The 17,106-nt window shown below is 41.6% G+C and overlaps 1 protein-coding gene across 1 annotated transcript; it reads right to left on the bottom strand.

The window, feature by feature from the left end:
* Positions 1-1,576: 1,576 nt before the first annotated feature.
* Positions 1,577-14,751, bottom strand: satb1a (SATB homeobox 1a). The gene is made up of 11 exons (XM_068575998.1): positions 14,311-14,751; positions 13,466-13,695; positions 13,196-13,372; positions 12,988-13,114; positions 11,487-11,610; positions 10,112-10,223; positions 9,133-9,671; positions 7,597-7,794; positions 6,258-6,413; positions 4,440-4,643; positions 1,577-3,661 (listed from the first exon to the last, which is right to left on the bottom strand). The coding sequence occupies exons 2-11, from the start codon at positions 13,680-13,682 to the stop codon at positions 2,744-2,746; spliced, it is 2,772 nt and encodes a 923-aa protein (XP_068432099.1). The 5' UTR covers positions 13,683-13,695; positions 14,311-14,751; the 3' UTR covers positions 1,577-2,743.
* Positions 14,752-17,106: the final 2,355 nt, after the last annotated feature.

The raw sequence follows: 17,106 nt of genomic DNA, 5'->3' as shown, positions 1-17,106 counted from the left end.
TTTTATAGAATACTTGTTTGTTATTAAAATGTATTTATTTTAGCATTGGATCAGAGGTCAAGCACGCATTTTAGGAGTTTACCTAATGAACACTATGTCTCACTGGGGGGGGGGGGGGGTTAAACACACATACAATTTCAAAAATCTTGGGGCCCAATTGTTATTATTAATGCGTAATACATTACTTATTAAAATACTTCCAGCAAAACTACAGTATAGCTGGATATTTTAATATTTTAACTGTCAGGAAGATGATCTAAAAAATTCAGGATGTGAAGTTTTGCATATTTACAGTATCCACACCACCAAGGAGAAATCCAACAAATTAAAGTTGAGGGCTTATTGACATGATAGTTAATTAAGACAGTTTTATGGGGATTTAATTGCAGAAATGTCTGTGGTCAAACAATCCAAATGTATCTGAAAAGTGCTTTTAAACATCTGTATCACATAGATCAACAAAAGCTGCAGGACAGCCGTGATACAAAAGGCATGTGATACAAGGCAGTCGTCCATATGAAAATATATGACATTAAATAGCATTAATGAGTCAAATTGTTTGCATTGGTAAGTTGTGTGTGTGTGTGTATTTATTTTGTGATGGAGGTTAACACAAAGCAGTCATAATGACCATCGTTGCCATTACCATCATCATCACAACAGGCATGGCATTTCGAGAGCGCCATTATCATCATTACTATTGCTAATATTGCTGATGATGAGGTTTTCATGGCCTCTTGTTGGCCCTGACTTTGGTATTGTCATGGAAACAGATGACAGAAAAACAGCATAGCTTTATTGAATTACTCTGTGAAGCTATTCTGACCGAATGGGGCTTCAATGTCGTACTGTCTGAGTATAATGTGGGAGGCACAGATGAGAGTCATGGGCAGCGAGGAGACAAAAACCTGGATAGAAATAGCAGTAGGGACGGAAAAAATAAAAGAACAATAAAAAGAGACTGAAGATAGAAAACACTGTCAGCACTGAGGGTCATGTGATCGTACAGACACAGATCCTCTGGTGTCCTGGTGATCGACAAAGAAGAATATTGTCTTCTGGCAGAACAATGACAGCAGTTCACCAACAGAGACCCAGTTATATAAGAGGACTTTATCTAACTCTTTAACTTCAGTGCAGACAGTGGGCATCAGAACCACCGGTTTAATCTTTAATGGGTCCCTTACAGCAGGCCTCTGCTTGTCTTTAAATAGCAGTCTGACAAATGAGCTTCATCTCTTATTTACTTGTTTCAAGAAGTCTTTCTAGCATGATAAATCTCATGCACTGTCCCAAATATAAATATCTTCAAAGATGAAATGTCATCTGCTAATATTTTGCTACTTAACCATCTTTTTATGAAGCAGAAAGCAAAAAATAGCATTTTACCTCCAGCACTTTTACCTGTAGATTCTATCACATGAGGGTTTGAACCTGATTTTCTAGGTGAAAAAATATCATAATTAACTTTTATTAATGTGTGAGAAAAGTTTCCACTTTCTATTTGCAAGTTAATTTATACAATTAAATGGAAAGTTTATTATTATTTTCTTTCATTAAAAATGATCGTCCTCTCAAAACATTTTAATATATTTGCCACAGATTGTTTGTGAAATAAACATTTCCAACTGTAACAGATTTTAGTAATGGACATACATTACAATTATGAATTAGCCTTTTTTTTTTTTTTACAAATGAAAGTGCCATCATTTTATCTGAACGTTTCATGTACACACTGCACGGCTTCAGTGATATAGTTCTTGTCCACAATCCTTCTTCATGAAGAAACATTAAACATAGTGCACTCCATATAGCACACGCTGTGCCTCTGCTACATTATGTAAATCAGTACAATATGACAACCACAAAATGTGTAAACATAACAGAAATCCCCAAAATAACTTAGCTATTTGAGGGATTTACAGATGCATGCATCAATAGAAACACTGTATGTAAACTATATAATGTGCTTAGGAGCAAATTAGATCTCAACACAGCGTGGCGATTTAAATGCAATTCAAGTAAAATGGACATATATATTTGCAGGAGAAACACTATAGATGTCCACATGTTGATCAGTTTGGTAACTCAATGTTTTACTGATTGATTTATTACACACTGCAGCAAAAAATGCATCGCATGCCCTGTTTTTTAAAAAAGGGTTAGTTCCAAATGCTATATATAATTTACAAATTCAACTATCATTTCAACAGAATCAGGAAACTGGATATTTAATACAATATGACAACAAACAACATGTAAAATACAATAACAGTGAGATTCCTGAAGGAAACAGTTTAAAATGACTGATCCAAAACACAACGCAAAAACAAAAAGAATGGAAATCACAAAAAAACAGACTGGCAGTGCCACTTTCTACAAGGCATTTCCGGCGTGAACGTTTCTCAAACTTCAGATCAGTAAACCAACAATAATTACTCTTTTTTAAACAGTGATATGTAATCTGAGACTGTTTGTACTGGGTACCATTCACACATATATCGACACAAAAACGATGTGTAATAACATTTTCTGCACATACAGTCACAGTTATGTTCTGTCTTAAGTTGCAGAAGAGATGCTGAAATCAACGCAGAGCTGTTTAAGCTTTCTATTGCAGGTGTACTGTGTAAATGAACACACGCATCCTCATAAGCTGTGGTATACAGAAGTCAGGTTTTAGTCTTTCCACAGCCTTTGAGGACACCCATCTATTAAACACCAAACCACAGAGAGTCAGTACTCATATGTCACTGGATTTGGGATAGATGTAGCTCTCCTGCTCCTCCTTCATTGGACAGAGGGTTTGAGTGCTAACGTCAGACTCTTTCAAAACAGTAATGCTGCTTGCTTCATCTCTCCTTGTTATTTCCTCCCCTTCCTCCTCCTTTTGTTCTGTTTCTGTCTTTCTATCACCTTCCTCCTTCTGTTCCTCTGCAGTTATGTCCGTCTGCGAGAGTTTGGGGTCCGTGTGGCCATGCCGGTTGTCTCGAATCGGTTTTGGGCTCTGGCTGTCGTGTTGATGCGGGTCATGATACTGGCTGTTGAAGAATCCACGAATGGTGTGTTTGGGCAGGCCCAGCTGAGCCGACAGGGTGTGGACGGCTTCCTCATCTGGGTTGAGTCCCACGTCCTGAACGAAGCTCTGCAGGATGCCCAGTGCTTCGTGGGAGACTCTTAACTCCTCAGCTTGGAGCTCATCTGCACATTTGACCTCATTTTCTGCCTCTGAACAAACCCTGACCCCACCTCGATCCTCATCCTTCACACCGGGCCACTTCATAGAGACCTTCTCCTTCTCCTCTTTGCTGTTTCCAATGATTTCATTCATCTCATTGTCACCCACATGTCCATCCCTCATCCGCTCCTGGCTCTCTGTACCCTTGTCCCTCACCCGACCAGTACAGCCCCAGTCCCCTCCCAAACTGCTCCTTTCTCCCTGCCCCCCCTCAAGCCAGTCCTTACTGTCCCCTCTCTCACCATTACTACTGCCCCTGCCCTGCAGACGTCCTCTCATGTGCCCCCAGTGGCCCCCCGCCTCAGACTCCGCTGGTGATGCAGCACATGGTTGCCGTGGAGACAGGTGAGGTCCTGCCTCTGGCTGCAGGGGTTGATGGGGTTGAAGATGGTGTTGCTGTGGCAGCGGAGAGTTGCGTTGGTACTGATGAGAGTAAAAGAGACATTAGAAGTAATTTGAGTAAAAGCTGTATTTGATCTTTTGGATTTTTAATGGCAAGTAATTCCCATTGTGTTGATGTGGATATTAATGTGTTGAAGTTTAATGGTAGATGATGCAAAGTGAAGTCAGCTTAGACGGAAATATATTGTTTATGATTTGAAGTGATAGGTCTATTTAAAATGTAGAACTAATACAAGCTATTTAATAATTTCACATGTGAGGCAATCTATAACGCAACCATCAAGGGTCCATATCTGTTCAGGCTCTGAACAAGTGCTTATGGAGTATTTATGTCTTGATATCTATGCAATGGTATTCCACATAACATACTGTACATTTACAACCTTTTTTAAAATTAACTGTGCTTCTGTGCTTTAATCAAGCCATCCATCCATGCACAAGCTGTGGAAGTGAAAGAAAACTAATCAGCCTCACGGATCATCGCTTAACGTGGTAATAATTTTGTTCTTCTGACATTTGTGGCATTTAGCGTGCTGCTTTTCCATTGGATACCCTAGAGATCTTTTGGCATTCAATGCAAAATACTCTCTTTTTCAATTTTAAGTGCTTTACAAAAAATAATTCAGGTCACAAGGACAGGCTCCTGTCTAAAATACGATGATAGGAGAGTTAGAGGTAGTTTTCTGCCTTTGCTGCTCGTGTTTTGTTCAAATTCATTCCAAACGGCTGTTTCTACAGCTCACGAGCAAGATCTACCAGCGCACAACCGTCTGTGTTAATCTTGCTTTTTCAGTCTCACCAGTGTATTGTCATTGCCGAGCAGTGTAAGCCTGTCAGTGCATTGCTGCTGTGCTGTCGTGTTGCTGCTCTCCTGTTCATAGATGGTGTCTCGTTCAGTCTGGGACAAGCTGAGGAACCGGCGGATCATACACAGATTCTCCCACAGCGTCCGGTTCTCTGGGTTGGGATCCTCCCTCCAACGCAGCAGTTCACACAGCCAGCCCTAAAAGAGGTAACATTTTACTTCATGTCCCTCTATTTGGCATTTATAAGCAGCATCAATGTGTAATAAATGGTTTGTAACACAATATAATGTAGTTAAAGAACATATCAGGTATCCATATAGACGAGGTATTAATCTCTGGAGAGGTTTAAGGGTGCAGAATACAAATGGAGCTGCTACTTGATTGTAAAGTCATCCACTTATTAAGTGAAACTAACCACACTATGCATAGACAAACAAAAGGCATTTCTAAGTTCATCTGTCACCAAAAATCTAACAATTTGATATGTTCTATAGTGTGGACCTCGAGTATGAGGCTAACATAGTGACATCAAAATTGACACGACAACATCATGTTCGTATGAGTTTTGATTTAAGTCACTCTCATAAACCCACTCTCCTATTCATTTAGTGACATATTCGAATTTAAGGAGATATATGTGGTAATAACGCCACTGTTGAAATCTGAATTAAGCTTTCCCTTGGTCTATAAAATATACATTAGCATGATTCCAAATGAGTTAATGTTGGAAAGCAAAGCCTAAATATGACAGAGATTTTTTTTATGAGCGAGAAACTAGAGCTTTTTCTGCCACACAAGGGAAGAAACTTGGGGCAGATTGAGGAACGTAAAGCCAAGCTAGTTTCAGATTCATGAACTGTAGCATGATTTCGTTTGCAAGCAGACTGATACACACACACACCCACACACACCCACACACACACACACACACACACACACACACACACACACACACACACACACACACACACACACACCTGGCTCTAGCCCAAGTCTAGCACACAATGCTATCCAGATGCACAGAGCAGATAGAACAGAGAGATCCAGCATGGTTCTGCCTGCCAAACAGCCGGGTAATACAGAGCGAGAACGAGCGTGAGAGAGAGAGAAAGAGAGAGGTAAAGAGAACATAGAGAAAGTAAAGTAAAAAGGGAGGCCAGCAAAGAGATAGAAAAAAAACCTCAGGGGTTTTGGACCACCTGTCTGTACTGGCATGACCGCTGAATGACCTCCAAACATCTTATGATGAGTAGAGAGGAGGGAGGAAAGGGAGGAAAGAAAGAATTAACAAAAGAAACAAAGAAAAAACGAAAAGTGAGAATTGGAGACACACACAAGGGGAAGAAAAAAATAGACAGCTGAAATCCCCCCATTCCATGAAGGGAAATTATCCTCAAAACAAAAGGTAATAACAAGCTTATGAGGCCGCCATAAAAATGAGAACAATAAACACTCAAATCATGCATGTGTGTATTAGTGCATTTGTTTTTCTTGTGTGTGTGTGTGTGTGTGTTTGTGGTATTGTGTGTGCATACATGTGCTCCTGCAGTATGTCTATGTGCAGAAGTATAGTGTGTATGGGTGCATGTGTTTAGGACACAATAGCAGTCTGATGCACCGATGATAGTCCTCTGCAGAGCACAGCAGCTGGGCTAATTATCTGGGTTTCCTCCACACACACACTAGCGTTCCCTTATTGAGAGATGGATTCCTCAATGCTAAATTTAAACAATCAACAACAAATTGGGTGCAGTATGTGTGTTTAAGATTAGACATGCTCATCAGATTCACACCAGCAAGCAAGTACGTACCTGACTCTTGGAGGCGGCCACCTTTGCAAACAGAGCCTGAGACACCTTGGCTCTCTTCATCTCGTGCTGGATGTCCTCATAGATAGAAGCACTGACATTGAGAACACAACTGTCTGTCCTCAACCCCATGTCTCCTGTCACTGGGGACAGTCTTGACTAAAAAGAGACAAACAGGAGGACAAAAAGACAAGCGAGCCTGAGTTAGTGTTAAGTACTGGGCATTTGCAGAAAATTGAAATTAATCCAATACAGATTAAAGACAATGCCGGCTTGGCCAGGCACTGTGTCCAATGAGTATCATGAAATGGAAAGCTGGTGAGCGATCATGTCTTCATTGTAGCCCTAGGGGTGCTGATACAAAGAGGTGTTTGATCTGGGGAGGCAGCATGAACCAATGCACATGAAACTCCCCCCTTGCAGGAGAAGCAGCTGGAACATAGTGTAAATTAAAGGAAACATGTGGCAGTCTGAACCCTCTTCAGGTTAACAGAAGGAGTCAGCGGTGTTGTGATTGGAAACCCAGGACATGGGTGGGAAACAGTAGAGATGAAAAAAGAAGCTATGATGGAGACAGCTAAGATCAGTCGCACTGGCCCAGTTCATATTGTCTGTCCTGCAGTGCAGTATTGGAAAGATATACGATAGAATAGCAGAAAATCCATATCGTAATTTGTTTTCAAGGGTTCATTAGTGGCCAGTCATTTCCAATACTTTCCAATCTTTTGATTGAAATGCTGTTCTGTGAACAATGATGAAATAAAAAGACAACAGACAGGCTGCCCTGTCAAGCTGCACTTTAAACAGGGTCAGCTTGTTAAGTTACATACACAGAGTGGCAATCTTCTCATGCTGCTGTTTGTCTGAGCCTGATCAAAATGTCATTAGTTTTGGACATATTTGATTTTAAAAAAAATAGTACAGCTCTGACCTGGTAATTGTTTGCTAGGATATAGGGGAGTATAAACGTATATATCAAGTTTCTTGGCAATATATCCTTTGTTGTTAAAACATATCCCTCCAAACCACAAACGTCTACCTCATGTGCTGTTAGAGGAAACGTCAGGGGTCTGTAGCTTCACAACAACTCCCTAATATGATGATTTATAATCTGTTGAACATGTACTTCACTTGTCTTTGTTAAATGTACTAAATTCCATCACTTTTCTCTCTTTATTTGTACAACATATGCAAATTATTGTTTTTCAGAGTAATCTATGCTTTTGATTAACCTAATAGGATATTTATACACTTTGATATTTCAGTGCTCTTTCATGGAGAGAGACAGCAACATTTCCCAGCAGCATTGCAACTTTTTGATTTAATCTCTCTGCTGGCTGACCTGTGTGGTTCTTGGTGGGGTGTTATTGCAGCTTGGTATAAATCCAGTCAGGCTTCTGTCTTTCTCCTCCAGATAAATGCGCTCCCTCTCAGCCTCAGGTAGTTGCAGGAAGCTGTACATGGCCCGCAGGTTGACCAGCAGAGACTGGGAGGCGTGTTTCGGGTCCTCCTCCTTCCGCAGAATCTCTGACAGAAGGCCCTGGTAAAGGCACACACACAAGCCGATATTTAGTATAAGCAAACAATACGCAAAGATACATGCACTCAATGTCACATTTACTGCTGGATTGCTGGTGTGAAAATATTGTGCATAATACGATTACAATTATCTTAAAGCTCCAGTTTATTCCTTTGCTGTGCATCCAAATAAAACAAAACTCTTACTGTGAAATATGGATTTTCATATCATTTACATGCAAAGATGGCAAATATAAAGTTTCTCATATGAATGAAGGAATCTCCTCATATCCGACTCTGGTTCTCATCCCAAAAGTCAAGTTATCAAGTTTCTGCGGTTTAGTGTTTCACAGCTGATACAAAGCCAGTTCCCCAGTCAGTGCTCAGAACGCCACTCGCCTGTAGAGCTAGCATTATTCTGGGTGTATCTGTGTATAGAGCAAAGCCCTCAAACATCACATGCAGATTGTAGGGCTTCATCCTGAAAAGAAATCAGATTTCACGCTGGCAGTAAAATGAAAAAGGAGGAAACAGCCTTCTTATTCAAATCATGGATCATCTTTGGATCCACCCAGCAAACCCCTCCTTTCCAAATAGATGGCAGCTTTATGTGAAATGACAAATGATAAATGCTCCCCTCACGTCTATATGGCATCTTGGCATCATGCCCAACTTGTATGGCTGGCACCAAAGCACCTCGGACTTGGCAATGGGGAAATATGGGGGTGGATAATAACTAGCTCTGCCCATTGTGATGAAAATGATAATGACGGTAATAATAATAATAACAATGGGCTTAGCCTGTCCTCCGAGCGCGGGTGTGGTGGTGAATGTAAGATGATAGACACAGATAATATGGTATTTTAGTGTTAGAGGCGATGGCAGAGGGAGATATGGATATGAAATGAGGGAGGCAAGGAAGGAAAACGTGAAAGATAAAAAAAAAAAAAGATGGATTGACAATCAGGGGTAGATATTAAATAGATAGAGGGGCTGCCAGAGTGAAAGGTGGCAAGATGGAGGGACAGTAAGACAGAAGAAGAGGTAGAGAGGGAGACAGCTTCTCTCCAAGGGCTCGTGATTAGTTGGCCCAGCAGCTGCTTCAGTGCTGGCACCAGCTTTGTGCTGCAGAGGGCTGGCACAAACACACACACATACATACACACATGCATGGGGGGAGGGGGCACTGCGGCAAAGGCCATGCCAATGTGCCAACCATCAAACACACATATTCACAAAGCACACTTACCTTTAACTGCAACATCAGAAACACTTCCAAAAGATAATCACCAGCAAACAGTTGCAACCTTTTATGACTTTCAACACCCTCTGCCCTCCCTCCCATCTTTCCTTTACATACCTGGGTCCTGTTAAAGGCCACCCGAGCAAAGATGGCTTGGGAGATGCCAGCTCTCTTCAGTTCCTCCCTCACACAGTGGTAGATTTCAATTGGCACATCTGTTGACCCCACTGAAGTCCCAGCCAATGTCTGGGTTTGCGGCCCGGCTACAGGGCCTACCCCTGGGCCACACTGTGCCTGCTGTGGGGCTTGGGAATCAGGGGCTTTGGAGAAGACCATGGCGGGGGGAGCCCTTCCTACAGGCGGGTGGTTGAGATACTGCTGTGGGGACGGTGAGAGACCCTGGCCAGCTAGCATGCGGCTAACAGCGTACTGCTGGTTGAGGAACTGGGCCATCACCAACTGCTGGTTGACCATTTGGGAGCTGATGGGCTGGGTTACCAACCCGGGAGGGCGCAGGCCCAGCGGGGAACGGCCACATATGTTGGCTACTTCTCCATGAGAGAAAAAGAGGGTTGAGCTTTGATCGGCTGGGCTACTTGTGATTGACTGCTGGGTGAGGGTGATGTGTGTGGACTGGTCAGAGACGCTGTCAATCTCTGATGCAGGAAAAGGAAAGCAAAGACAGATGTTCAATTATTAACACACCAGATACAGTGCATCCCAAATGCGCACTAGATACTAATTCTAAGCGGCATTCAACGTGTCAAAATGGCGTACAGTCAAAACAGACAGCCTTCTAAAGGCGGTGGATTTTTGAGAGTGCCGCAGACAAACATCATTCTCCCAAAATGCAATCCACAAATTAAACAGAGAGGCTGTTCACAGCTGGACATTTTCAAATAAATTGTGTGTGGCTGTGAGACAACCCTGAAAACATCTTAATATTTGACATTTTGGTTTGTCTAACTGTTAAAACAGGTCACTATCAAGATTAGTACCTACCTGTATACACTATAGAATTAGTAGTATGGCTTAGGGACATGCTATAATATTATTAGACACAATAATGTTTGAAGACTTCATTGAAAGCCCTCACCTTTGAAGCTTTTGGTCTTCTTGAAGTGCTTGTACCATCGACCAAACTCGTGACACTTGGCAGCTGAGACATTTGCATAGTAAGTGCTATTTACAATAGATGATATCATACTCTGAAACAGAGGGGAAAAGACAATAGAAATTCATTACATTTTCCAAGCTCCTGCTATGGGCGGCCTGGGTGTCTCAGCTGTTCACACATCTGATATTAATGAACTCAGATCTGTGTTATTAAAAAGACCCCCAGGTAAATAGGATAATAAAGACAGATGAGTGCGTCAGTGTGTGGGCTCTTTTATGTGAACATGTACAGCGTGTGTGTGTGTGTGTGTGTGTGTGTGTGTGTGTGTGTGTGTGTGTGTGTGTGTGTGTGTGTGTGTGTGTGTGTGTGTGTGTGATCATGCACACAGTTGTGTGTGTGTGCGATAAAACAAAACACTAGAGGTCATCAGAGACTATTGCTCTCTATCTGTCTCTGTCACACTCACAGTTTTTCCGAAAAGACTGTCCTGTGCAATCTTTACATCTGATAAGCTTTTCTCTTCTCATATTTATTTGAATCTGCTTCTTGCAAACAAGAGAGGGGGTAAAATAAATGATAGGAGAGAAGGGAAGAGGGAAGTAGAGATGGGGGAGGGAGGGTTGGCTAGTATCAGATCTGCAGAGAAGGAAGAAATCTGAAGACGAGAGAGATAGTTTGCAATTTGAAGATGTCCCTCAGGCAAAAATAACAGATAGACTAAGTTGATAATTATGAATATTCATAAAAAGGCCTTCCCCAAATACTGCATGATTAATGTGAAATTATTTCTGCAGTTGTGTCTGTATTTGCTTGATTAAACGATCAAGATCTTCAAACCAGATCTGGATGTTATTGCTGAATCAGTCAAGAATGCAGAAAAAGCAAAATACCAAAAGGGGGAGTGATAGATGGATAGAGTGAGAGTAAGACAGCGGGTGAGGCTGGCAGACAATTAGAGTGACAGGCAGACAGGTTGGCAGTTGAAATAATCAAGATAGGCAGCGGCCCAGACAGGAAGGCTTTTTAAGAGATAGCCATCTCTCTTTATCTGTTTCTTTCTCCCGCTCTGCCCCACACCGTATCTTTCTCTGCATCTGGACTTCCTGTCTAACTATTGGACCACACACGTTCTCTGCATCATGCGTCAAAAGAGGCAAAAACACGCACATACATTTTGCAGGGCATGGAAGGGCGAAGGCATTACATGCACACTTTGAACTTCAGTCCAATTTATCTTCTTCTCGCTTCTTGTATGGATGCTCTAAGTGTGTGTGAGTGAGTTGGTGTGTGTGTGTGTGTGTGTGTGTGTGTGTGTGTGTGTGTGTGTGTGTGTGTGCGTGCGTGCGTCTTGTACCTGTGAAAGGGGGCACTCCTTGGCCAGGGAGCTCTGGTTCATGTCCTTGAGGAGCTCCTTCAGAGCATTTCTCACTGTGGAGTGAGTCCACTGCTCGGGAGGCAAGTCCTCCAATTTGGGACAGCTAGATAAAGAGCAAATGAAAAGCACTTGAATTGCATCAGTTTGATATGTTAAAAGACTAGTCCAGTAATGTAGTTTTGGATTTCCATAAAGTTGGAGAACTAACAATTGGCAACCTGACTTATATTACTCGCAATGGTTTAAGCTCCACAAACAAGTCCCATCATGAAACTTTATGACATAATTGATTAGAGCCTGATGACATCATAAGGGTTATTTCTCAGACTCAAGAAAGCTCCCTTCAGAGACCCAGAAGACAGAGCAGCATCCCTACTCTTTTCTTGAAAACATTTTCCAGGACTTTTCCAAGACCTTTTTCTGGTATCAGACATGTTCCTCTCTACGGAAGTCTGATTTAAAATACAGTCTATGGCTATAATGTATCTACAATAACATCTCTTTCAACAACTTGATCACAGAATTATACAATAATAAAAACTGCCACTCTTACCAGCCAGGGAACCCTGCAAAGCCTGACTACTTGTGATGAATACACTGAATTCATGTGTAGAATTAGTGGAGTGTCCCTAACAAATAACACTTCTTTACTCGCTCATAACTCCGAGTGTTTGGTGGGCGGGTTTCCAGTATCACACACATTCAAGGGTGTGAATGAAGTTCTGGGCTATGGGGCTAATAAAGCACTTATTAAATAAAATAAATAAACTCATGAGCACAAGGAAAACATACATTATGCCAAATCCTTCTTTCTTTGAGCCAAAAATATGTATTTATGGAAGACATGTTGACATGTCACAGTAGGAAAAGCACAAATAATAAAATTAATGATGTCTGAATCCAATTTAGCTTCCATCATAAATGTTATTAGTAACACCTGTGTTTTTCCCTTTTTTCTCTTGTAAAAAAAGCCTACATTACATTTTCTTTTGTACCTTGTGATAATATATATGCTGCAGTGTCCGATGGCTCATGGTTGAACTGACACAAGACGCAATATGTTGCACAACCACTGTCCAAAATAGGGGACACTGATTATTTAGAATTACCTTTTGTCATATGTCACACACCATTAAAATGCTCATCAATATTCATTGCAAAAAGCAAGTAAAATCACAGGTTAAACTGAATCTAATGGCATTAAGATAAGATAAAATATAACAGTTTATTCATTTCCTGCTGGCTCTGATTTGGTCCATGCCCTTTGGTTATTTTCTTTTATTGATACAAATTAGAGATGGTGGGTGGCTAGAATCTTTCCCAGCATGCACTGAGCAAAATGCTGAGAAGTACTAAACCAGTCTTGAGTCCATTGCTCACATTCATTTAGAGTCTGTACACGCCACACAGACAAAATGAGGAATATAACCAGAGTGTTACTGTAGACAGACATATTCATAGATGTGATGCGGCCTCCTACCTGCGCAACTGTATTTTAAGGGTGATAATGTGGTGAACATCCTGCAGCATATCAGCCACCGTGGCATCAGGAGCATCTGTTACACAGGACAGAGGCACCGGGTTCCATCTTCCCACCTGGATGAGACCTGAACGCACACACAAATATGAAAAATGTGAGAAAACGGTGGACTTGTGTTATTGCATAAGTGCACCTTGGCGTTAAGTACCTTTAGCCTGTGCCGCAGAGCTGTGTGAGTAGCCCAGTGTCAGCAGGGCCATCTCTATCAGCTGGTTAAACAGCAGATCTCTCTTGACCAACACAAACTCAGCATGTTCTTCTCTCTTCTCTCCCTCCTGGGGGCTTTCCTTGTGCTCCACCACACAGAACACAGGGAGCAGGCTCCCTGAGGTGATGGAAAGGACAGCTATTCAACATTTCAGATGACACAGGGCGTCATAATCACTGTACTGAAAATATCACGTTTCCGCCCATGTACCTTTGCTGTGCCAGCTCTTGCTCTGTGGCCTCACTGCGGTGGGTTTCTGGGCCAGACAGGGGTTTTTGGCCACAGGACTCCCCTGATTGCTCCTCTCCTGGGCCGAGGGTCCGGCTCCGTTTTGTTCCAGTCGAGCCAGCTTGGCAGGAGGCGGCCGGGGGTCTAAAACGGGATCACTGCCCTCGGGTTTCTTGGCTCCATTACACAGGACTTCCATCTGTGGTCTTACACTAATACAGAGACACAAATGCTTAAAAAAACAACCCATGAGATACCCTGATACAAATCCCTCATATTATATTGATAGCATTAAGTCAACAGTGAGTTTATGGTGTCTGCTTATTATGTTCCTGGAAACTATTACAAATATTTCAAAGTAGATTTTGAAATGAAAAACATAATGTTTTCCTCCGGGTAGAATATGGTACATGCGTAATTTCTTCACAGCAATTAAATAAAAGCAAACATAAATACAGCAAAAAGTATATTAGACAACCTGGTGAGCGTTAGAGGCTGTGAAACAAAGCTGTCTCAGTTATTTACAGTTCCGCGTCTAACAAGAGAACTAGAAAGCACAATTTGTACACACATACACACACACAGATCTAAAGGATATCCGGATCAGTAATAGTGGACGACCTTCAACCAGATGCAGCGATAAGGACAACCCTCTAAATCCAGTAAAAGTCCAGTGAATGATAGAGCGCAGTTTCCCATAATAAACCTGCTGTCATCTCCAGGCGCGTCGCTGTAAGCGACGGTGATTCAGTTCATCTTCAGCACCTAAATGCGCGCTAATCGTCCCACGTCTGCTGCTGCTGAAGTTTGATCGAGGCGAAACCAACCTGTTTTAGTCGGCACAACCTGCATGTCCGACCTGCCATCATGCATCGACAGCCCGTCCCTGTCGACATCGGCTGTATCCATATGTTGTCCTCGCTTCCATTGATCTCCAGTTGAAGAACAGACCCGTTTCTCTCGGCTGTCGGTATGCGTCCGTCTACTTAAACTACTCGTATCTTTACCATCGACATTAGGACGTCTTTACTGTCTAAGTAGTTTGCCTCTGATCCTTCCTTGTTCTTCCGACCGCGCTTCGCTTTCCGGTGCACCGATAAATGGCCTCAGCGCAAGTTCAGAGCGACCTCCCATCCAGAGCACATGCTGCTGCTGTGGCTCAAGCTCGAGAGAGAACAATACACGGCTCGGAGCTGCCGGAGTACATCCCCTATCACATATTCGGCTACAGCACTGACTCCGGGACAGCAGTTGTTGGTTACACTTCAAAGCCCTATGCGCACGCGAGGAGAGGGAGAGAGAGAAAGAGGGGGAGAGAGACCCACACACCCACACATAGACTCATAAATACGCGGACCCAGCTGCATTAGCATATGGTGTAATAATGAATTCACTAGCGCGCTCCGTAAATGTATTAAATGTGACAATTGCGCATAAATCTATTTATTATTTTCTGCCGCATGCTGTGCACGCACTTATGATTGTCTTTAGGGTATTAGAGCTCTCCATGGTAACAAAGTGGAGCAGGGCAAGGAGGAACTGGCTGACTGATATTAACTTTTGAACGTTGATGTTTTACTGTCACAAGATTATCTATGGCTTATGATTTAGCTAATTACAGTTTTTATTTTATTCAGTAAAGCTCTACATCCCATTGCAATTACAGCCTACATTGTATATCGCACAGCAAATAGTAGTCGCCTATGTAATATAGGCCTAAAGAATTCTATACTATACCAAAGTAGCCCAGAGGCTATGTGTGATACTTTGGGGCACAGAACAATAACTATTGTGTAGTGTATGATACTAAAGTGTAGTAGTATGCAATATATTGCAGTTGTAGTACATTAGCCCTATGTCATACTATAATGGCTACACTATATAATACTATAGTAATGTATAGTTTTGTATAAAAAAGATGGTACACATTACACATATACACACACACATATATATATATATATATATGTACATATCTATACTTTACACAAATCTATATATAAATGTATGTATATATATATATATATATATATATATATATATATATATATATATATATATATATATATATATATATTTACATACAACTGCTTAAGACAACAAGCTTATAAATCTAAGACATGATCATTTGACTTTAATCACTAACCAATTTACTTCACCCTGTAAATTATCTCGAAGTAGGGCCACCAAAAGCATCCGAACCTCAAAAAAGACATGAAAGGAAAATTGTTTCTCACTGTACCTCAAAGTTTGACAGCTTGTCTTCTGTTCGCAGGAACTTTCAGCCAAGTATCAGCCGATCTCCCCCGCACAGTCCACTGCAGATGAGACGCACCTCTGGAGCTTGGATCCCTAAAATGATGTCTGAAATCTCTGTGAAGGTTTCACAAGGCAAAGGGCGGCAGGTGTGCGTACTCTGTGCCTGTGAGAATAAAGAAAGAGAGAGGAAGAGTCAGAGATCCTTTAGTCTCGGATAAGATTCAAAGACTTGCCCCATGAAATGTTACACCGGTGTGATCACAGGTCTGTCTTTTCTACGGAGAGAAAGGACACATAGATGGGTGGATGTTGCACAATCCGAGTGTATGTTTGGGGGAAAGCATGCTCTACTACTTTTGACTAATTAAACAAAGTGAATTAGCTATCTCCCCAGCCAGAACGAGTCATGGCTGGTTACACATCACTCATCGTGACTAATTCAGAGAGAGAGATGTCACTCAGTTGGATGGAAATGTGTGTGTGTGTGCATGTGTATCACTCCAATTGCACCTCTGGGCATGATGGTGTATAAGTCTACTGTGTAGACTTCCCTGTTTAGGGACATGTACTACTGTTTAGTGTGTGCCTGTGCCTTTAAGTGTTGATATGTTCATACTTCTCTCTCTCTCTCTCTCTCTCTCTCTCTCTCTCTCTCTCTCTCTCTCTCTCTCTCTCTCTCTCTCTCTCTCTCTCTGCACTCTACTATTTTATCACTAGCTTGATATGTCGTCAATGAGGCTGGCATGCTAAATGATAATTAAGACCATTACACGCTCACAGAGCATGCTACCAGTGCAGCACACGGCTCCTTCAATCGGAGCCTCATCTCAGGGGACACCCCACTACTCACACAGTCGTGTATCTCTCCAAATTAGGTTAGATTTTCATTCCACCTCATTCGCCATGGATGTGATGTGGTTATTATAAACTCATGATATGGTTAGTGAGCCTACTGCCATTAGATGGGTGGAGGCATCATGTCGGCGTGTTAAAGGGGAAATAGATTGCCAACACTCGGTATTGCACATCTCTGTTTCTCTTGTTCGTGTTCTAAAGTATGTTTGAAGATGCAAACAAGCCGCTGAGTGTACAATCTGACAGAGTTATGGAAATATGGAGGACAGAAAGTGACATAAATAAATAAATAAATGCATGAATAAATACAGGAATAAATAAATAAATGCTTAAATAAATGTATGAATAAATGTATGAATACAGGAATAAATAAATACATGCTTAAATAAATGTATAAATAATACAAAATAAATAAATGAATGTTTAAATAAATAAATAAATACAAGAATAAATACATGCTTAAATAAATGCATAAATACAGGAATATATAAATATAAGTTATACCTAAA

The sequence above is a fragment of the Clinocottus analis genome, unplaced genomic scaffold (assembly GCF_023055335.1).
Source record: "Clinocottus analis isolate CAN_PGR_092001 unplaced genomic scaffold, fCliAna1.0.p SCAF_14, whole genome shotgun sequence".
Taxonomy (NCBI): Eukaryota; Metazoa; Chordata; class Actinopteri; order Perciformes; family Cottidae; genus Clinocottus; species Clinocottus analis.
Note: the sequence above shows the minus strand (reverse complement) of the source record. Positions and strands in the feature narration are given on the sequence as shown.

What these genes read in the sequence shown, in the direction of transcription:
- satb1a (XM_068575998.1), bottom strand. Translation starts at nt 13,682, where the DNA reads ATGGAAGTCCTGTGTAATGGAGCCAAGAAACCCGAGGGCAGTGATCCC. An exon ending in CAAGAGCTGGCACAGCAAAG is followed by an intron (nt 13,373 to 13,465) that starts GTACATGGGCGG and finishes CCATCACCTCAG; the next exon opens with GGAGCCTGCTCCCTGTGTTC. An exon ending in GAAGACCAAAAGCTTCAAAG is followed by an intron (nt 9,672 to 10,111) that starts GTGAGGGCTTTC and finishes TTCCTGCATCAG; the next exon opens with AGATTGACAGCGTCTCTGAC.